The sequence below is a fragment of the Pygocentrus nattereri genome, chromosome 24, assembly GCF_015220715.1.
Source record: "Pygocentrus nattereri isolate fPygNat1 chromosome 24, fPygNat1.pri, whole genome shotgun sequence".
In the NCBI taxonomy this organism is placed as follows: domain Eukaryota; kingdom Metazoa; phylum Chordata; class Actinopteri; order Characiformes; family Serrasalmidae; genus Pygocentrus; species Pygocentrus nattereri.
Window position 1 is genome coordinate 27,659,444 of NC_051234.1, and position 23,670 is coordinate 27,683,113.

At 39.4% G+C, this 23,670-nt stretch overlaps 1 protein-coding gene across 5 annotated transcripts in view; it reads right to left on the reverse strand.

Moving 5' to 3' along the window:
* cnksr2a (connector enhancer of kinase suppressor of Ras 2a) overlaps positions 1–23,670 on the reverse strand; it is a 190,526-nt gene that overhangs the window by 63,682 nt on the left and 103,174 nt on the right. For 3 of the 5 annotated variants that reach the window (XM_017724407.2, XM_017724406.2, XM_037533782.1), the window contains exons 6-9: positions 23,156–23,275; positions 18,549–18,608; positions 14,051–14,119; positions 4,153–4,299 (exon numbers count right to left, since the gene is read on the reverse strand). In XM_017724407.2, the coding sequence (XP_017579896.1) occupies positions 4,153–4,299; positions 14,051–14,119; positions 18,549–18,608; positions 23,156–23,275 (396 nt within the window). The remainder of the gene's footprint in view (positions 1–4,152; positions 4,300–14,050; positions 14,120–18,548; positions 18,609–23,155; positions 23,276–23,670) is intronic. The other 2 variants (XM_017724412.2, XM_017724410.2) reach the window with 1 other exon arrangement.

Genomic DNA, 23,670 nt, shown 5'->3' on the forward strand with positions numbered 1-23,670 from the left:
TTTCGTATTATGCAACACACACATTTTATATATATATATATATATATATATATATATGTGTGTGTGTGTGTGTGTGTGTGTGTGTATTTTTACACACACACACACATATATATATATATTATATATTATATAATATACTGTATATACACACACACACGTGTGGGAAAAACCTCATTCTTAGATGCATCGCGATGTGGAAGTGAACGATTCTGAAATTATTCATAAATGACCAAAACATTTTTTTCTGATAATATGGTAATGTTGACGGAACGTAAAAGGTGGAACCTGGAAGTGCAGAAGTGCAGTGCCCAGACAGTCTGTGGCAGCACACAAAGAAAACACACATGGATGAGTGAGAAATCTGACCGGCTCCTTCTGCATTAAAGCCAGGTTAGATCAGGAGTCACAAGCCAAGATAACAAGAGACATTTTGTCCTTTCAACAAAGTCAAACCACCTTGGGAGACATTTAATGTCCAGTATGTCTCAGTGTGTGCTAATGTACTAGAATAACTAAAAATATAATCGAGAGCGCAGATTTACTTTGCTCTGCTTGAAGCTTTAGCTCAGCTATAGCCGGTTTCCTCTCATTTCCACCAGAAAACTTTTCCTCAAAACTAGAAGTTTCTTGTAAAATGTCTCTCAAGGTTCGACTGATTTACGAAGCGGAACGCTTCTCGTTCTAATTTTCCCATTCCACCTTAAATTCTGACTAAGGTGCCGAATGTAACTGCAGCACCATTTAAGGTGGAACAGGAAAATTCGAAAGAGAAACGACTTCATCTTCACAACTTTTTAGAGAGAGGCAGTCTCTCGTTACAGATTTAATGAACCACAAAACCAACTGCGCTGCTTAGAAATGCAAATAAGTCCATGTAACCAGTGTTTTCGCGCTATGTTGGACACTGTGGAGCCGAGATTCAGCGTACAGTCTCGAAAATATTTCACAGACACAGCGATTCCCCCACTCTCTACAACAAGACCAAAACCGGAGTTATAAACTCACTAAAGAAAAGAGGCAGGACGGCTGTAACGTGCTGCGTGGACATCCATTATCACAGGATCTTATTTCACCCTTACACCGCATTTTATCACAGATGAGTGGCAGGAGCGTCTCATGAGCTCCAAACAATAGCAGTGAATGAGAGTCTTCAAGTTCACTAACCACATCACTTCAATTTGATTTATTAATACAAGATATTGGAGGTAAATTCATTATGGATCATTACAAATACTTAGCTTTAAAACTAAGATTTAAAAAAAGATGCATCGATAATCATTTTATAATCGCACTGTAGCCCTTTGAATTGTAATTGAATCATGAAGTGCCTAAAGATTCCTACCCCTGATATATACATAAAGATTCCTACTCCTGATATATACATAAAGATTCCTACCCCTAATGCCTAAAGATTCCTACCCCTGATATATACATAAAGATTCCTACCCCTAATGCCTAAAGATTCCTACCCCTGATATATACATAAAGATTCCTACCCCTAATGCCTAAAGATTCCTACCCCTGATATATACATAAAGATTCCTACCCCTGATATATACATAAAGATTCCTACCCCTAATGCCTAAAGATTCCTACCCCTGATATATACATAAAGATTCCTACCCCTCCCGCGACCCTGACGGAGAAGCGGCTTAGAAAATGGATGGATGGATGGATTCCTACCCCTGATTTATACATAAAGATTCCTACCCCTAATGCCTAAAGATTCCTACCCCTGATATATACATAAAGATTCCTACCCCTGATATATACATAAAGATTCCTACCCCTAATGCCTAAAGATTCCTACCCCTGATATATACATAAAGATTCCTACCCCTAATGCCTAAAGATTCCTACCCCTGATATATACATAAAGATTCCTACTCCTGATATATACATAAAGATTCCTACCCCTGATATATACATAAAGATTCCTACTCCTGATATATACATAAAGATTCCTACCCCTAATGCCTAAAGATTCCTACCCCTGATATATACATAAAGATTCCTACCCCTAATGCCTAAAGATTCCTACCCCTGATATATACATAAAGATTCCTACCCCTGATATATACATAAAGATTCCTACCCCTAATGCCTAAAGATTCCTACCCCTGATATATACATAAAGATTCCTACCCCTCCCGCGACCCTGACGGAGAAGCGGCTTAGAAAATGGATGGATGGATGGATTCCTACCCCTGATTTATACATAAAGATTCCTACCCCTAATGCCTAAAGATTCCTACCCCTGATATATACATAAAGATTCCTACCCCTGATATATACATAAAGATTCCTACCCCTAATGCCTAAAGATTCCTACCCCTGATATATACATAAAGATTCCTACCCCTGATATATACATAAAGATTCCTACCCCTAATGCCTAAAGATTCCTACCCCTGATATATACATAAATATTCCTACCCCTAATGCCTAAAGATTCCTACCCCTGATATATACATAAGCACTAGACAGAATTCATTTTATATTAAATGTTGCTCTTCTTCCTTTTCCCGCTATCGGCCCAATGATGGCACTGTAGTCTGCCCAGCATCTTTAATAGCTGACTATAGCAGTGTCCATAACTGACGGTCCACACAATGACAAACATGAATTTATGAACACCTTCAAGTAGCCAACAAAACGATGTGCAATCAGTGAAGAAGAAGCCAATAGTGGCTATGGTGCTCATGGAACTCATGTCAGTATAAGGTATAGCATGTACCACACCTCTGAATGTGGCACACGCTGCTTTTAATCTTTTGCCCTGATGCAAGTCTGCTAGGCTGAAATGACGGCAATTTTACTTGGCTTAATAAATTCAAGTGCTTTTATAAGTATGGGCTACGCTTTATATTACACTGATGTGAAAGCTTCCCTTCATCTATTGGCCGAAGCCAAGCCTGTAAACAAGCACATGAATGTCCATGCAAATATACACATGCGCACACACAAAGCTGTCAGGGAGCGACCCCCAGAAGCTATTTCATGGATGAGATAAGGATAGAGTGAGTAGATCCGAGTATAAGGCTTTGGATCTGGAACCAAACAGCCTAAATTAAACCTTAAATCCTCAAATCAACAGCCAAAACAGATTAAGGCCAGTCTGCTTTCTGTTAAAAATACACACAAACACATAGACAGCACATGATGGACAAATCTGTATTTGGTGGATGCAAGGAGAACACTACGTACTGGAATGTACAGTGCCAACAGTAAGATTTGGTGGAGGAGGGATAATGGGCTGGAGCTGTTTTCAGGCTTTACCCCCAGCGATGAAGGGTGATGTTAATGCTACAACTTCCAAAGACATCTTAGACAATTATATGCTTCGAACTTTGTGGCAAAAGTTTGGGGAAGAAAGGTCCTGTTCCAGCATTACTGTATGCCTGTGCACAAAGGGAGATCCATGACCTCCCAAATGCTTTTTTGACTAAGTTGGCACAAAATGTCCACACTCCAAAATGTGGAAAGCCTTCCCAGAACAGTAGAGGCTGTTACAGCTGCAAAGGCAGAGGGCAACTCCATATTAATGCCCATGGTTTTGGAATGTGATGTCCAACAAGCTCATAGAGGTTTAATGGTATGGGGATTTTGAAAGTATGCAATGTAATCACTGTAAATATTTGTTGAACTATGAATAAAAACATGTAGGTTCAAATAAATAAGCCACCGAATGACTTAACCTTCCACTTATCCAAGGATCCCAATGGATTTGGTGATCTTAAAGAATATCACACACGGACAGAAACTCAAAAGTCGTCTTAAAACATTATTATTTTTTGTTCTTGCTTTGTACTAAGACTACGAAGTCATGTCTCAAAATTGTAACTCAAAGAACCTTTGAAAGGAATTACTTTCCAAGTGGGGATTTACCAGTTGGAGGGTCATTCAAGTGAATATTTCCTAATCAGAAGACATAAAACTTGCTGGTTCTGGTGCAGAAATGACCACAGCGTAAGAGCAAGCGGGTGCAGGAGTAGCAAAGCAGTATGGGAAATGCAGTCAGAGGAGAAGGGTGTTTTAACATATTTAGCTCTAAGGGGCCCTAGTTGGTTGGCTGGGGTGGGACAGAGAGGAAGGCAAGAGGCAGAGGCAGCCCGGGATGGCGCACGGCTCATGGGGGGGAGAACTTCATACCTGCAGGGCCAGGGGCTTCCACCTCATGTTCTTTAGCAGGGCCGGGGCGGAGGTGAGAGTGCTCTGGGGACGCTTTTTCAGCGTCAGCGTCACCCCTCCAGGGTCCCCGCGCAGAGAGTTTACCAAGTTTTTCAACTGCCAGCCCACCTACAGTGACAAACACAGGGTCAACATGGGACACACATACACACACAACACCAAAATGTCATCTACTGGACAACAGAATACACACTCTCTGCCTCTTTATATTCAACACTAGTGAATATAGAGAGATGGACTGAAAGCGACATTCATAGACATGCATTCACAATGGGGTCTCGTTTGGCCTAATAAAGCCTTTCAGATGTGAAAAATGCCCAGAACCCATGTCGAAGCAGTGTGTACACACTAATTGACACATCTATGCTCCACAAAAACTATATTCAATAAAAAATGAATCAATACTGCTACTCCTCAGTACTCAGCTATGCAAAGTCTAGACACAGCGATCAGCAACATGCATCTCCGGAGCAGTGTGCTCTTTCACTGCCCTGCTGCGGCTCTACAGCACAATTAGATTTTTAAGTAAAAATAAAATAATCCTCCTTTACAGTAAAATAAACCTTTTTTAAATAAATGGTCTTAAACATTGGAGTTAATGTAGAACTGCTAAATCACACTTTAACCCTGAAGGTCACTGCCCAGACGTCTGGTCACCAAAGCAATGCAGACAACAGTCTCATCTAGCTAGTAGCTAACGAAAAGGCAAAGAGAAAGATTTAAGACAAACATCAATAATTTGGAGACGTATTATTTGCATTTATAATAAGTCCAGCTAGTTTACTGATATGTTTAATCAGCAATGAGAAACTGTCAAACACTAAAAACTCTAAAGTCAGTTTCTCGTTTGTCAATTTCTTGTTTGAATTTTCCCATTCCACCTTAAATGGTGCAACAGTTACATAGTTAGCTACATCCTCAGGCACCATTTAAGGTGGAACAGGACAATTTGTATAAGAAGCTGGCAAATGAGAAGCGACTTCAGCCTTGAAAAAAGTCCAATATAGAGAGACATTTTACAAGAATCTGTTCTACTTCTGTGGAAAAGTTTCCTGCCAGAGATGTGAGAAAAGCAGCCACAGCTGAGCTGAAGCTTAAAGCAGGGAAAGGTAAGTGTGTTTTCGTTTATTTGTTTTTTAGTCAACAGTAGGACATCAGCACATATTGATACATATTTACAGACAAGATGGTGAAATCTTACTTCAATAATAGACATGAAATATTGTGGCTCCCAAGGTGGTTATAGTTCTGTTGAAATTTGACAAAATGGCTCTTAATATTTGGGTTTCCAACCCCTGGTCTAGACCATAGGTGCCCAAACTTTCGGGGGCCAAAATATAATGCATATAGAGGGCTGCGTGCCAGCTGCTAGCTTGTTAGTTGCTGTATGTGGAGCAAATGTGCTATCATAATATTGATGAAAGTTGATGAATGTTGTATTTTTTAAAAACTTTATTATAAATATTATGTGCTTACATAGTGTTGTATATGGCATTTTTCTCCAAATGTTCTACTTATTTGTTTAACAAATTGGAAAACAATAAAACCCCCAAATATGTAATATTCAGCACATAAAGGGCACTTCAGTCTCAGAAGTTTGGTCTCTGTACAGGATGTGTTAAGGTATATTCACGAAACATGACATTTAAACCAGGGTCAGCCAAACTAAAACATAACTCAATTTTAGTCAAGATACTCAAATTCAGAATGTGTTATTCATTTTAAGTGTGATTCATTTCGCATGGATCTTAAAGGTTGTTCTTCCTACCTTTCAGCTTACAGCTACAACAAATATCTACACTTCTGGGTAACAAAAAAATGAGCAAAGCCCAAAATATAATGTTTTTTACTGATGGTTGTTCTGGTCAGTGTCCAGATTTAAACCCTATAGAGAATATTTGGTCTCCCATTAAACCCAAACTAGCTCAGCAATGCTTTTCAACTGTTTGAAGCCATCAGTGCTGGGAAGAACAACACGGACTGTTCTTTCTGTGAAAGGTTGTCTGTAAATTTACACAGAAAACTTCAATATTTAAAGAAGGCAAAGGGAAAGCTGCCCCATATCGAGTTACTTTATCTAATTGTTTAATGGGTAGCTTGACTTAATTGATATAGCTTCAGGCAACATTTCAATGCTTTTCATTTTCCATGCAATGTCAGTGTACATAGCAGGAATGTCATGTACATTCCTGTTATGACTACAATGTTATCTTCAAATAAAAAGTGCTCTGCTTTAAACTAGCTGAATGCTGAGATGATGCCTGGCTACTGTCTGCATTTGATTCATTTTACTGTATTTGTAACCCAAGAGGAATTAATGTTAAAGCCTTTCTTCTTTCCTCAATGGCAACAAAAGGGAATATATGTTCTGGATGACATCTTTAATGATTCGGGATTTTGGACATTCCAAGACTTGTTCGCATTTTATAGTATACCAGGTTTTTTTTCTCTATCTTTGCCTTTGTGCGGCCATTAAGGCATATGGTGTTCCTTGGGGCTGCACTTTACCCTTACACCCATTGCATAAACCATTCATTGCCAACATGGGGACCAAAAGTTGGGTATCCAAAGTTTATCTTATTATGCTACGTGCTGTATATAAACCTTTAGGTCTACAAACCATATGGGAAAAGGAGCTAAAAAGTGCCCAAGGTCAAATCAATTGGCCTATTATATGGAATAACATCACATCAGCCTCTAAAAATCCTAACCATCAGCTTATTCATTACAGTTTTATCCACAGATCCTATTTAACCCCATGCAGACGCTACCATATGCGCCTAACTGCATCTCCTCTTTGTAATTTTTGTTCTGATGGTACATTTGGTACATTTTTACATATGTACTGGGAGTGTTTAACTGTGTGTAACTTTCGGACGAAGGTTTCTTTTACATTATTAGACATTCTCAATAAAACCATTCCAAATACAGTACAAACTTTGCTTCATTTTGTTGCTATGTATTTTGTTGCCTACTGTATTTTGTATTACAATGGAGCACTATCTAAAAAAATAAAAATAAAAATAAATTAATTAACGTTAATGTTAAATTGTATCTACAATGCTAATTCAGGCCAAGTCCATATTTTCAAAACATCTGTTTTGTTAATTCTTATATATTGTCATCAACATCAGCAGATACAGACTTAACAAAAGTTTGAACACTCCTTTCTAAGTGACAACAAGTTCACCTCCTCTACAGAGGATACGCATAAATATGCCACTGTTCTGTAAATCTTTTGTGCACAACCTGTATCAAATGAGTTTGATCTGGGGCAGGGGGTTTGGGGGGAGTGTGTTGCCTGTACAGGACTTATTTTCACTTAGAATATCAACAAAACATTTTGGCGCCCAAACTTTTGCACTGATTGCGTGTAAATGAAAAAGACTGGATATCAGCAATGGCCAGTAAGGGTGTCCTTATGTTCATCTTAGCTATTAAGATATTTATCACTAAGAACTTTATGTGCCAAAATGACATGACTGACCCCTGAATTATGACACAAAATCAACATAAAAAACTGCATTAATGTCCAATTAAGTTGGGCTCCCAAGTGGCGCAACCGTCTAAGTGTTGGCCCTATCATCAGGAGATCACAAGTTCGATCCCTGGTGATGCTACAGGGTAGGATGGCCCAACCTTCATCCCAAATCACTCAAGGTGATGCTAGTCAGCGCAGGCATGTATTAGCTGATGTAACAGATCTGGCATTTGGCGCTTTCCTCCAAGCGCGTTTAGCTGCCCAATGACGTTGTGAGAGCGCCAGTTCAAAAAGATGCAGTGGAGCTTCACAGGTCTCGGAGGAAGCATTCACCCTCGTAGCGTTTGTAGTATCATGTGATTTGGGGAGTCCTAACTAGTGGGTAGAATTGAAGATTATTAAATTGTGGGGGGGGGATTCAATTAAGTTGAATGGGATTTTCGCCAATGCTCTGTAAACCTTGTCCAACCTTATTACAAAAGAACAGACTGGACAGTCAATTGTCCAGTCTTTGATCCCAAAGCTGAAACTGCATGTCATAACTATTTGCCATTTGCTTTAATAAAACTGACCCACACTGACCACAAAGAAAAGCTACAGTGGTGAAAGCACTTGCAGCTGATATTGCTTGGGGCTCATCTAGCTGATTATTGACTATTTATCAAGTCCTTATTAAAACTCTGAGAGATGGAAGAGAAATCAATGTGGACACAATTCTGGAAGAACGAGGGCTCCATGCATCTCCACACATACTATCATCACAGTTCAGGCATGTTTTACAGGCTACAATCAAACCGTCTCTGCTCAATTTACTTATCAAACAGATCTGGTAAAAATATCAATGACAACCTGAAGAAACCAAAACACCCTTCCTCACTGAAACCGTATTGATCATGGCAAGAAAGACACAGACACCCACAATTACATGTCAAGTTTTTCCCCCAGAGCTCACAGAAACATGCAATCATGACAACAGCTAGCAGCACAAAAAGACACACTGAGATGGGCTGGACCCAGACATCTGGGCTTTCTTCTGACATCCAATCCCTGTGATGGCCAATAAGGGTGGGTTGCTATACTGAAAAATGATATCACAACACACTTTTCTAAATCGATCGTGAGTATCAGTTCTTCTACAGTATTGTGCAAAAGTCAGAGACCAGCTAAACATTCATTAAATTCAAATTATTCTTTTTTTTACCACCAGGTAAAAAACAAACACAAAATATATATTAAACAGAAAATTACACAGCAATTTAATATAACACCAATACTGTCCACTCTTTACCTTCATTACAGCTTCCATTCTTTTCAGGAGACTCGTTTTCAGTTTTTCCACAATTTTAAAGTTCAGTCCTAGAAGGCGGTTGCGCTTTTTGCTTCTGACAGTCCAAGTAATCCCAAACACACTCAGTGATGGTGTGGTTAATCCATTGTTCTGAGAAGACCAGGAGCCTCTTTGTTGATTTGCTCAGTGAGGTTCTTCTTGACAGCTACACGTCCTTTCAGACCCATAGTGCTGAGTCGTCTTCTCACAGTGGAGTGGAAGGATGGACAGAAACACCTATGGATGTTTTCAGATCTGAAGCAGCTTGATTTTCTCCTCTCTCTCAAAGATAAAAGCTTTCAGTATTGATTATGTGATGGAAGTAGTTTTGGTGGATACCAGGTCTTCCAGGTGGTTGTTAGAAGGCCCACTTTCTCCGTAACTTTTAATCTTTGTTGAACTTCAGTTTTGGAAACTCCTGCTTTTTCACTTACTTTCCACTGACTTTCCTTGTCCTTATGAAAGTGTTTATGTCTAATCTCCTCAGAAGTATCTATTGAAAAGAGGAGTATCTTGTTCTTGTATGTACTTGGACCTGCAATTTTCACTGGAAATTAAATAAATAAAAAGGCGGCTTCTGACATTTGTACATTACTGTAAGATCAATTGACTTACCCATGCTCTGCCCACCAATGCCTTCTTTTATACTTGAGCAGCAAGAGTTACTACAGTTGGACCTTTACAGACCAAAAATCCCATATTAACCTAATCAGGTAGCCAAACTTGATCAACCTAAATTTCAGCCAGAATATGTAAATTGAAAGTGTATTCGTTTCAAATGATATATATTTTGTGTAGGTGTGAAAAATCACAGGTTTTGATCTGATGTATGTGATGTGTTTTGTGTATCAGCAAAAGGTCACAAATATAGTTTATTGTCATGTTGAGCGAATGTTACCATGAGGACAGATTCAGTGCTGTTGTTTCTAAACTGCCTAGTTTTGATGAGCTACAACACAGTCCAGCTCAGAAGCGCATTATAAACGGCAAAATCATAATTACGTAGCACATCTACAGTCTCAAAAATATGGTTCTTCAAAGATTCTTTAGTAAAGATAACCGTTCTATATAGAGCCACTTACATGCTTTAGGGTTCTTTGCATCTTGCAGATGGTTCTCTAGATTGATGGAGAATGTGTTGTTTATTATTGTATATAGAACCTTTGGCCCCACTTTATAATTACATGTGAACAACATATCCAACAACAATGTAATTACTAATGATTTAGTCACTGTTACAGAAGTACACATTATGTAGTTACACATGGGTATCAACATCAATTGTTATATAGGTACAATGCAATCCTGAGTGGTGATTATAGAATGGTAATTAACGTGATAAAATTCGGTTACCTTGTTACAACATAGTTATTCCACAGTAATTATGTAAAACAAATGTGATCTGTAGTGTATCAAAAATAATATTAATTACATGAGGCAGAACTGAAGTCAATACAGGTGTAATTACACAGGCTGTACCTCTGTAATCCATCTGTAACATGGCTTAAATCATTCATAGTTACAATGTTGTTACATATGTTATTGAATGTGTAACTACACAGTTATTAGAGACACAATATAAAATGGGACCGAACCTTTTTGAAAACGGTTCTATATAGCACCAAAAAGGCTCTGCTATTTGTACGATATCTCGCTTATAACCATAGAAGAACCATTTCTGGTGCTATACAGAAACATAAACAGTACATTTTCCATCAACCTGAAGAACCATTTCACCAGGCAAAGACTGGTTGTTCTATAAAACTTGTTCGACATGTGCTACAAAAGAATCTGTGGATAGATCAATTATAAGGAATCTGTAAACAACAACAACAACCAGTATATCATTGTTGTCAGAACAAAACCTTGTATCTCCATTTTAGTTGATTTTCAGTTTTTGGACATAATTTGAAAATGCATGTTGGTCGTCATATTGAGTGTAAAATTCATGAAGGATGGACCAAAATAAACGGCCCAAAATAACTTGGAAACAAAGTCTGGTTCCATTGACTTACATTAAAAGTAATGTATGTTTTTTCCTTCTCCTGTAACGTTACCATTTTGGAGATACGAGGTTTTGTTTCCGACAACAACGATATATCAACTATATAAGCTGGATAATAAGTTTATTTTTATTATTTATCATTAGTTTGATTTATTGTCACAACCAGCTATATTTCCCCTTGTTTCCATTGCCCTTGTTCACAGAACTCAGCAAAAGGAAATACTGTGATCCTCAAAAGTATCGTGATGTTATATCTTTGCCATATCGCCCACCCATAATGGCCACCATACAACATGAGTAACACTATAAAAGATGTTTAAAGAAAAAGCTTCATTATATCAGCAGCTCCGAGCGATTCCTCCGAGCTGTTTATCTTGGGTAATTGCTCCTGGTAGGTGTGTTTGTGCCTTGTTAAAGGATTACTGTATTCACTGCATTGAGGCTTTTGTTTATTTATTGCTAAAGGACTTTTTTGTTGTGATTCCAAACATGAGTCCCTTATCACACATTAGCTGTGCTTTTCCCAATAATGGAGATGACAATGTGCTAATTAATTTAGGATTAATGAGGCTTCAGTCTTGTTGATCTTTCATCAGGAGAAGAGCACGGCGCCGCTTAGCTGCAGCGGCCACCGGCGGAGATAAACAAACATTTGTGGACTGAAAGCTGAAAGAATGAATTAAAAAAAAGGCCACAGGTTTCACACTTTCACTGTTCTAACAGTGCATCATTTGGACAAATGAAAACCCAACAGCGAGTAGTGAAGGGTGGCTGGAGGGGGGATTAGGATACGCAGAAGAATGTTTATATTCTGAGGGGTGTGACACTATGCATTGTGGATGGAATACAATAAATATATTTGTGACTTCAGACAAACTCATATAAATAGTGACACATTGGTAATGTCAGAAATATCAGAATAATATCAGAATAATGTGCAGAGATGTCATGTGAGTGTAAGCTCCAATAACAGCACACCTGATTTAGCATAAAGAAGCAGTGATTAGCCAAACAAGGTACTGGATGACAATGACATTTAGCACTGGGCTACTATAAAATACTATTTATTGGATTTATTGTAGTAATAGTGGTTTTGTAAGCCATTTTTATTGTTACACACACACACACACACACACACACACACACACACACACATATATATATAAACATACAAAACCTCTCTAATTCCAAATTGATCCAGGCATGTACAGTTAAGTGCAGCCAAAATGTATTTAATTTGTTTGCAGATTATTTTTTATGTTACACTCAGAAAAGACAGAACGAAACTGTCACTGGTGCAGCGCCCCTCCTGTCACTAGGCTGGTACATCTCAGTGCCTTTAGTCAGGGAACAAAACTGAACCATCATCCACTGAAATGATATTTTCTAAGTTCTACTGACTCTATACCCCGTCTCGCTTCCAGGCGTTTTATTTTATTGTTCTGTTTTAAAACATTTGGTTATGAAAAGGTAAAATTATGTATTTTTCCACTGGGAAAAACTTATTTCAGGTGCACAACTGGACCTTAGAGGGCACATTTACATTGTTTACACCATTAGAATGAAAAACGTACCTGCACAGAACCTTTATTTCTAACAGTGTATATTCTATGTAAAGATATGGAGCTTTAGAATTAACAGGGTGAAGGCAAACGCACTGCTATATGAGCAACGCACAGCAAACGGAACATTATGGCAAGTTTATCCAGACTAAAAAAACTTTGGGAACTTTTTCAAAGGCATTGCTTGTCATTTAATTAATTAAAGCTGGATTTAAACTCAACTTTGCAGAACTCACTATTTTATTATATTATGCTGTACTAGATTTTTAAAATTTTTTGTGATCTATTGTTACCACACAGTAATTTAGTCTGAGCTACCATTGAAAATGGGGCAGCCATGGGCTGGAGGTTAGGGAACCAGGTTCGATCCCCCAACAGTACATGACTGAAGTGTCCTTGAGCAAGACACCTAACCTCCAACTGCTCCCTGGGCGCTACGGATAGGGCTGCCCACCGCTCTGGGCAAGTGTGCTCACTGCCCCCTAGTGTGTGTGTTTTGTATGTGGTGTTTCACTGCATAGGTGGGTTAAATGCAGAGGTGAAATTTCCCCATTGTGGGACTAATAAGGGTCTCTTAATCTAAAAATATCATGTTTTTATGCGGTGCCTTAGTGATGATGGTCTAGTTCAAGTCAGTTCTAGAATTCATTTTTTTTCAGACTCAAAACTTGGATTCGAACCAAACTTTTAGGCCTGATTAAAGCTCTAGCCTACAGTGGCTAGCACTGTGGATGAGTGATGGAGGCAGAGTGAGGGTCATTTTATCCAGCCAGAGAGAACGAGGCCAATTAAGCTCTCCTGGCCTCCTCATTATGGATGACTGTGGCGTCACTGGGCATCAAACCTTTCCCAGCTATTGGACCACTACTCGTCAGCGTCTTGGTTTTGTAATTGGACTACAACCAAAAAGATAAGCAATATGAATATTGCTGTTTCTTTTTTGACTATGGATTATACAAAAAACCTCAATATGTATTGCATTGTGAAATCATTGGCTCATTACCCCTCTAACCCTGCCTTTCAAAACAATGCAAAGCCCCAAGGACACTCAACATCCAAAATATGACTCAAAATTATTCATCATCTAATATTTATCAAATGGAATAGCCAACTTTGATGTCATTTACTAGACCATTATTTACACACAACTCAGTCACCTCCTTGTTAGGTCAAAGCAATGTACTAAAAAGTACATTGTTGTACTACAAAGCAAAGCACCTACCCCTCAATAATTAGCAATGAAAACAAACTATCCCCTTAACTTGTGTCCCTACTTCCACACAAAATCAGCCAGTCACTCATGGATATAAGATATGTATATCTGCTCTTCTTGACTGGCTGTCGAAAATCATGCATCTGCACAAGATACGATTGACAGCTACTTGCTGCCAATGACTATGAAGACGCACTGGGTGCCAAAGAAAGCAACAGATGGAGGGAAGGATGGAGAGAATGAGTCAGGACTAGAAACTACGTAGCCTCACCACTGTCTGATGGTTCACCTGGATGACCTCATCACCAGCATGGATCTTTTTACAGCGGTCAGCTGGAGACTGAGAAACAGAGGAGAGGAAAGAGACAGTTACCTCATACAGTCACTGTTTAACCAAATTAGACAGTTGGCTAACATGGCATATTTACATAGTGGGTCCTGTACCATTGTCACAATTATTCAACGAAACTAGATGATTTGAAAAAACAACAATTAAAATGTACTTTTGTAATGAATCATAATTGATAAGACATCAGTTTGCATGAAGATAATAACCCTCATTTACAGTTGTACACAAAGGTTCGGACACTTCCTGCTAAAATGACATGTTTCTTTGATACAGCATCGTTTTAAATGTATAGTGCACCATTTATTTTCTGAAAAAACATAAAATACAAGATAAATCATAAGTATTATATTATAATTTTGCCCATTATGTTAAATTCAGCAAATAAATATTTTAGTTGTTCAATGTGCAGAAGTGTATTCTCTGTAGAGAACATCACTTATTTTCATTTAGAACATCAACAGAACATGTGATTTGATGTTGATTTTATAAGTGAAAATAAGTTAACATATCCTCTACACAGAAATGGCATCTTTCTACAATTGTACAGTGAAAAGTCACAGGACAGGTTTTATTTTATTTTATGTTTTATTTTATTATCCACTTTTATCTCTGAGGTCATCTCAAACAAATTGTGTATGCTGAGAAAATTTGCAACACCACCTTCAGCACTGTATTGTGGAAGCCTGTGACAGTATAAAAAATTAAACAAAATAAAAGTGTCCTGTGACTTTTGACATACCTGTAGTGCATAATTTTGATTTAATTAATTAATTAATTAAATTAAAAAAATAGAAAAAGAGCCATAGCTTTTGCATAGGCCATATTGTATTTTTATTTTATTCCCCAATATGTTGAATTCAGCAAATATATAGTAGTTGCGCATTAAAATTTCCTTACCATATAGACAACAGCAGGCTTTCTGAAATGGATTCATTAGTGGCGACTTTACATTAGGGGCAAGCGGGGCCTGGCCCCACCAAATGTCGCCGTGGAGCATTATATTATTATTATTAATATAATATATTATTTTTGCGTAACTAACGTTGTGCCTTTTTTTTTTTACATATAATTATGGTCAGGCTGTCCGATACATTCCAGATATCGTCTTGCACCTGTTGTATAAAAGTCTATTTCTCCTAGCAGTCTTCACTTGGTGAGTGTGGGGTTCATTAGTGTTCGTCTAACCAAGTGAGCATTTAAAAACACTCTGCGCATGTTCAATACGCTTTCAATAACCAGCTGCGGGGCACAATCATGTTGGCTCCATGCTGATAGTGGCCATTAAAAAAAATAATACATTTACACACATCCAGATGTTTAGTAAACACCATTTACGGTGTGGGCATTTCAGCCACTCCTAATAGCAAGGCGATACAGTGAGTCAATTCAAAAGTTTAATAAAAGTTACACTTGGTTCCTGCCTTTAGAGCAAAAATTAGGGAAAATTAGGGAAAAATTAGGGAAAGGACAAAATCTGCTCCTTCAATCCAGAGAAAAGACATCCAAGAGAAAAAAGTTCAAGTGAAAAACATGGCTAACTGTGAGTGTAGTTAAAAAGAAAACTCTCCTGGTTTCCTTACCTGTCCTTGCTATAATATTACTTGAATTGAGTCATGGATTAGTGACTTTGAGAGAACAAGTTTTTGCCAAGTTTGCCCAGATGAAAGATCATCCTCCATCTTTTCATATCGAGCAGCGAACGTCACCAGTGGGTCATTCTGCATTATTAAGGTGTGTTGTTCCAAATGCCCGGAAAGCCTGTTTCCCAGCTCTGATATGTTGTTTGGATATGTGTTTGCAGACCACAGCGATCATAAAATGCTTGATAACTTTGTAATGTGATGCTGTGTAAGAAGGTTTTGTGAGATATCATTATTACATTAATCATATTCCTGTCTCCACTTCCACTCCTGCACCGAGTTACGTTAATGTGTGGTGTGACTTCACTGACGGAGTGCGTTTGTGTTTGGATCAGGTTTGTGTGTAGTATCTTCGATGAGTCGCTGGTGCCCCTACAATGTATTGTGCCCCACCAGGCTTTCTGTGCCAGAGGGGTATAAACGCCACTGGGTTTCTTCTATATACTTTGAAAAAATTACAATATATCAACACAGGTTCAATTGAGAAGCATAAAAAGGTATGAGACCCTTTCACTAAACACCTTCAACACTGATTAATAAGCTTTATAATTTCACTTTAATGTTTTCTCCACCAAACTGCCAAGATTTTAACACCTGCTAGTATGTTTTGCGTTTTTTTCTTCTTGTTTTTTGTCTATTTTTGAGGTTGTTTTTGGCATGGGCTGCTGTATACGTACAGTTTCTAAACTTTCACTGGCTTCTTCATTATGTTACCCAAAATCTAAATGAAAAATCGAGCAATAAAGAGAGAGAAATAGGAATTGGTTCTAATCAAGTGTTAATGCAGATGAGGGGCCGCTCGCCCACGGATGCTTCCGCACATCTGTGCAAACATCCCTTTTTCCTCTCCCGTATCCCTCCATCTCTCTCGGACTATTCTTCTAAATCCCTCTGCGTCTAACAGGCAAACATCAAAGCTATCACATCTCAGTTACGCTAACACGATCTCAATTAGTCAGGGCTTGTATTGGTTCTGTCTCACACACATCCCTTTCATTTCATGTTTTTTTCTGGGTGTAGTGGGACATTGTATCTTGTCATCTCTCTCCAGCTCACTTGCTCTCCCTCTATATCTCATAGATGAATAGATTAGCATTGTGAAAAAAGAATGATACTATTTAAAGGTAATTATGCAATTATATTATTAGTCATGTATGCGGTCAGAGATGGGGATTCTACATGCGAGTTGACTCGGATTCGCTCTTAAATGACTCATCTCTTGACTCGGACTGAAGAATTTTCAGCCTGATGAAAGTTTTAACGTCATATGCTGTTGTTACTGCAGTCGTGTCCTACAGGGTTGATTTGGCTTTAATTATTTTTTCATTATAATAAAACCTTCAGTCTGATTGACTAAACTAAGCACTAAATGTATTGTTAAACAGTTTATTAAAATTTAGACATCCATATCAAGTTTTCCAATAAGTCACCGATCCCATTCCTTTAAAACCTAATAAATCTTCAGCTGGATTACCTATTATGCTGACTATTTGCTAAAAGAGTGATGAAAACTACAGACTAGCCGTTTCAACTCAGGTATTTGAGACTTGACTCGAACCTGCACCTCAAAGGCTCAAGACTCAACTCAGACTCGCACCACAGAGACTCAGACACACATGCCAGACTAAATGCCCAAACCAAACTCAAACCTCAAAAACTTGATACCTGACTCACATTCACACCTTTGATGCTCGATTTTCGACTCAAACCCGCACCCCAGAGATTTGAGACTCAATTCAGACTAACACCCCATAGACTTGATACTCGACTCAGGCTCACATCCCTGAGACTCAATACTCGATTTTGACTCACACCCTTGAGACTTGATACTTGACTCGAACTAGCACCCCATAGACTGGAGACTTGAACCAGACTCGCACCCCAGAGACTCGAGACTCAACTCAGACTAAGACCCCATAGACTTGATATTCGACTTTGACTCACAGCCCAGAGACTTGAGACTCAACTCTGATTCACCCCTGAGACCCTAAGGCTTGACTAAGACTCACACCACAGTCTAGATACTACTACTAAGATTCACAGACTAGAGACTCTACTCTGACTCCCATCCAAGAGACTTGAAACTTGACTCAGACTCTCACCCCTGAGACTCAGCTTGCAACCCAGAGACATGATACTCAGATTCAACTCAGACTCGCACCTCAAGAATTTTGATACTTCACTCAGACTCACACCCCTGAGACTTGGATTCGCAACATACAGACTTAATACCCGAATCAGACTAGCAAAGCAGAGACTAGACATTCAAACACCTGGGACGTCGACTCAAACTCGCACTGCAGAAATTCAAGACTCGACTCAGACACCCCCCCGAGACTCTGACTCGCACCTCAGAGACTTTAGACTGTACTAGGGCTCGAAATCTACAGTCTCAAGACTTGACTCAGACTCATACTCCAGAAACTCAAGATTCAAATTTAAATTTATTCAGTATTGAAAGATTTGAATCTGCACTTGTTTTTCTTTACACACACGCGCACACAACAATAACTTTTCATTAAATTCAAATCTTAGTGAAATATTTCTAATCTACTTGCAATTATAATTATGCTATTGATTAAAAAGAATTTCTATGCATATTTAAATTATGAGTGAGAAATAATTAAGCAAAATGTAAGAGCAGGTGTGTATACACACTGGGGGACCTAGCAATGTCAAAGAACATTTAGAGACACTGCACTTAAAACTTACATTCACACACACTTGCATGCACACACACACACACACACACGTTTGTAAGAATATAAGCAGACTCTTACTCCCTCAGTGGTTCCAGTAATTACGTGAAGGCCGTCATATGTGGATTTGATGTACATACCCTGCAAAAATGAACAGAGAAATACACATAAATACATTTTGAAAAATATACCAGCCAAATAATTTTCTCTCTTTCACCTTCCAAATTGTAAGAAACATCCATGTTGTGTTTCCACTCATTGGCCACTCTATTAGAAACTGCTATACTGTGCTTCCACTCATTGGCCACTTTATTAGAAACTCCTACACTGCGCTTCCACTGACTGGACACTTTATTAGAAACTCCTACACTGTACTTCCACTGACTGGACACTTTATTAGAAACTCCTACACTGTGCTTCCACTGACTGGACACTTTATTAGAAACTCCTACACTGTGCTTCCACTCATTGGCCACTTTATTAGAAACTCCTACACTGTACTTCCACTGACTGGACACTTTATTAGAAACTCCTACACTGTACTTCCACTGACTGGACACTTTATTAGAAACTCCTACACTGTACTTCCACTGACTGGACACTTTATTAGAAACTCCTACACTGTACTTCCACTCATTGGCCACTTTATTAGAAACTCCTACACTGTACTTCCACTGACTGGACACTTTATTAGAAACTCCTACACTGTACTTCCACTGACTGGACACTTTATTAGAAACTCCTACACTGTGCTTCCACTCATTGGCCACTTTATTAGAAACCCCTACACTGTACTTCCACTGACTGGACACTTTATTAGAAACTCCTACACTGTGCTTCCACTGACTGGACACTTTATTAGAAACTCTTACACTGTGCTTCCACTGACTGGCCACTTTATTAGAAATTCCTACACTGTGCTTCCACTGACTGGACACTTTATTAGAAACTCCTACACTGTGCTTCCATTAATTGGCCACTTTATTAGAAACTCCTACACTGTGCTTCCACTGACTGGCCACTTTATTAGAAACTCCTACACTGTGCTTCCACTCATTGGCCACTTTATTAGAAACTCCTACACTGTGCTTCCACTGACTGGACACTTTATTAGAAACTCCTACACTGTGCTTCCACTGACTGGCCACTTTACTAGAAATTCCTACACTGTGCTTCCACTGACTGGACACTTTATTAGAAACTCCTACACTGTGCTTCCACTGACTGGACACTTTATTAGAAACTCCTACACTGTGCTTCCACTGACTGGACACTTTATTAGAAACTCCTACACTGTGCTTCCACTGACTGGCCACTTTATTAGAAATTCCTACACTGTGCTTCCACTGACTGGACACTTTATTAGAAACTCCTACACTGTGCTTCCACTGACTGGACACTTTATTAGAAACTCCTACACTGTATGTCCACTGACTGGACACTTTATTAGAAACTCCTACACTGTGCTTCCACTGACTGGACACTTTATTAGAAACTCCTACACTGTACTTCCACTCATTGGCCACTTTATTAGAAACTCCTACACTGTACTTCCACTGACTGGACACTTTATTAGAAACTCATACACTGTACTTCCACTGACTGGACACTTTATTAGAAACTCCTACACTGTGCTTCCACTGACTGGACACTTTATTAGAAACTCCTACACTGTGCTTCCACTGACTGGACACTTTATTAGAAACTCCTACACTGTGCTTCCACTGACTGGACACTTTATTAGAAACCCCTACACTGTGCTTCCACTGACTGGACACTTTATTAGAAACTCCTACACTGTACTTCCACTCATTGGCCACTTTATTAGAAACTCCTACACTGTGCTTCCACTGACTGGCCACTTTATTAGAAACTCCTACACTGTGCTTCCACTGACTGGACACTTTATTAGAAACCCCTACACTGTACTTCCACTCATTGGCCACTTTATTAGAAACTCCTACACTGTGCTTCCACTGACTGGCCACTTTATTAGAAACTCCTACACTGTGCTTCCACTCATTGGCCACTTTATTAGAAACCCCTACACTGTACTTCCACTCATTGGCCACTTTATTAGAAACTCCTACACTGTACTTCCACTCATTGGCCACTTTATTAGAAACTCCTACACTGTGCTTCCACTGACTGGACACTTTATTAGAAACTCCTACACTGTGCTTCCACTGACTGGACACTTTATTAGAAACTCCTACACTGTGCTTCCACTGACTGGACACTTTATTAGAAACCCCTACACTGTACTTCCACTCATTGGCCACTTTATTAGAAACTCCTACACTGTGCTTCCACTGACTGGACACTTTATTAGAAACTCCTACACTGTGCTTCCACTGACTGGACACTTTATTAGAAACTCTTATACTGTACTTCCACTGACTGGACACTTTATTAGAAACTCCTACACTGTGCTTCCACTGACTGGACACTTTATTAGAAACTCCTACACTGTGCTTCCACTGACTGGACACTTTATTAGAAACTCCTACACTGTACTTCCACTGACTGGACACTTTATTAGAAACTCCTACACTGTGTTCCACTGACTGGACACTTCATTAGAAACTCCTACACTGTACTTCATCTGACTGGACACTTTATTAGAAACTCCTACACTGTGCTTCCACTGACTGGACACTTTATTAGAAACTCCTACACTGTACTTCCACTGACTGGCCACTTTATTAGAAACTCCTACACTGTGCTTCCACTGACTGGACACTTTATTAGAAACTCCTACACTGTACTTCCACTCATTGGCCACTTTATTAGAAACTCCTACACTGTGCTTCCACTCATTGGCCACTTTATTAGAAACTCCTACACTGTGCTTCCACTGACTGGCCACTTTATTAGAAACTCCTACACTGTATGTCCACTGACTGGACACTTTATTAGAAAGTCCTACACTGTACTTCCACTGACTGGACACTTTATTAGAAACTCCTACACAGTGCTTCCATTAATTGGCCACTTTATTAGAAACTCCTACACTGTGCTTCCACTGACTGGACACTTTATTAGAAACTCCTACACTGTACTTCCACTGACTGGCCACTTTATTAGAAACTCCTACACTGTGCTTCCACTGACTGGCCACTTTATTAGAAACTCCTACACTGTGCTTCCACTGACTGGACACTTTATTAGAAACTCCTACACTGTGCTTCCACTGACTGGCCACTTTATTAGAAACTCCTACACTGTATGTCCACTGACTGGACACTTTATTAGAAACTCCTACACTGTACTTCCACTGACTGGACACTTTATTAGAAACTCCTACACTGTGCTTCCATTAATTGGCCACTTTATTAGAAACTCCTACACTGTGCTTCCACTGACTGGACACTTTATTAGAAACTCCTACACTGTGCTTCCACTCATTGGCCACTTTATTAGAAACTCCTACACTGTGCTTCCACTCATTGGCCACTTTATTAGAAACTCTTACACTGTGCTTCCACTGACTGGACACTTTATTAGAAACTCCTACACTGTGCTTCCACTCATTGGCCACTTTATTAGAAACTCCTACACTGTGCTTCCACTCATTGGCCACTTTATTAGAAACTCTTACACTGTGCTTCCACTGACTGGACACTTTATTAGAAACTCCTACACTGTGCTTCCACTCATTGGCCACTTTATTAGAAACTCCTACACTGTGCTTCCACTCATTGGCCACTTTATTAGAAACTCTTACACTGTGCTTCCACTGACTGGACACTTTATTAGAAACTCCTACGCTGTACTTCCACTGACACCTATACCACTCACTGTCTACTTTATTCAAAACACTGTATGCAGCCTCTCACCAGCCTCTTTATTACAAACATACATAAGTCTTCAATTACAGACTAGTACATCATGCTCAATTTGTCAGTGACCTTCCAATCAACGGTCAGCTTCTGACCAGAGAATCATTGTTGACCAGACATTATTTTGGTGGTAGTCCAATCTTAGCATAGTAGTGACTCTAATGAGGTAGTATGTGTGGTGCTGGCAACATGGCATTGCTGGCGTTTTTACACCTGTCTGTGTCACTGGTAGATGAGGGTGGCCCACCCCCCAAAAATATCCAAAGAGTATGTATGCATGTATGTATGAATAAAAGAGTCACACTCCCTCATACGGTTACTGAGTGATTTATAATTCAGGATGAATGGAGAAGGAAGTGGGTCGGCATTGTTATTTCAACCACGTATAGCTGAATCACAGCTTCAGTGCTGCTAATAGAGAGCAGGTTTATTAGAGCAGAGGGGCTTGATGAGAGCTGATTGGAGGCAGAGCTGTGTGAGCAAAAGGGATACTGTAATGAGTCTTACACATGCACACACACACACACACACACACACACACACACACACACACACAGTAGCAGGGTTAAAATCCACCAAGAGTGGAGCACTTTTATCTGATTTTAGCCTAATCTCTTTTTAGCGCTATCTCACCCACACACTGAGCCTCCACAGCAGCGGGGAGGAAAAATCTGCCTTACCCAGCACACACACACACACACACACACACACACACACACACACACACACACACACACACACACACACACACACACACACACAGATATAGACATACTCTCACATAGACTACTAGACTCATGCTGTCACCCGAAGTGTGTGTGTGTGAGAGGGAATGTGTGATCTTACCAGACCCTCAGTAGGTTTGATGTTGGCCAGCTGAACCACCTCCAGATGAGCTGACTGAGAAACCAGAGGGTCCGACGATAGAGAGATGATGTGGTCACACACTCCTGATAGGGTCTTACACTGCAATACACACACACACACACACACACACACACACACACACACACACACACACACACACACACACAATACAGGTTACCAACAACAGAGAAGCAGCTTTATTTGAACAATTTAGTCACTGCTGTTCACAGTCCAGGTGGTCCTGTTCACTCTCAGCATACAAGAGAACTTCATAACAGGCATTTAAAGCACCACACACTATACAGATAAATAATAATTATCAGATTACAAGATGAGATTCCCCTCCTGTGAGCACAGAAACTGGTTCTAGCTACATTTCTATGTGTCTTCTGAGCTTTTATATGTTCTGTCACACCAGTCAGTTCTGGTGCTCCTATCATGCTGCACCTGTCTCTAACTGTAAAAACTTACTCACTGACTCCAACTCCCATAAC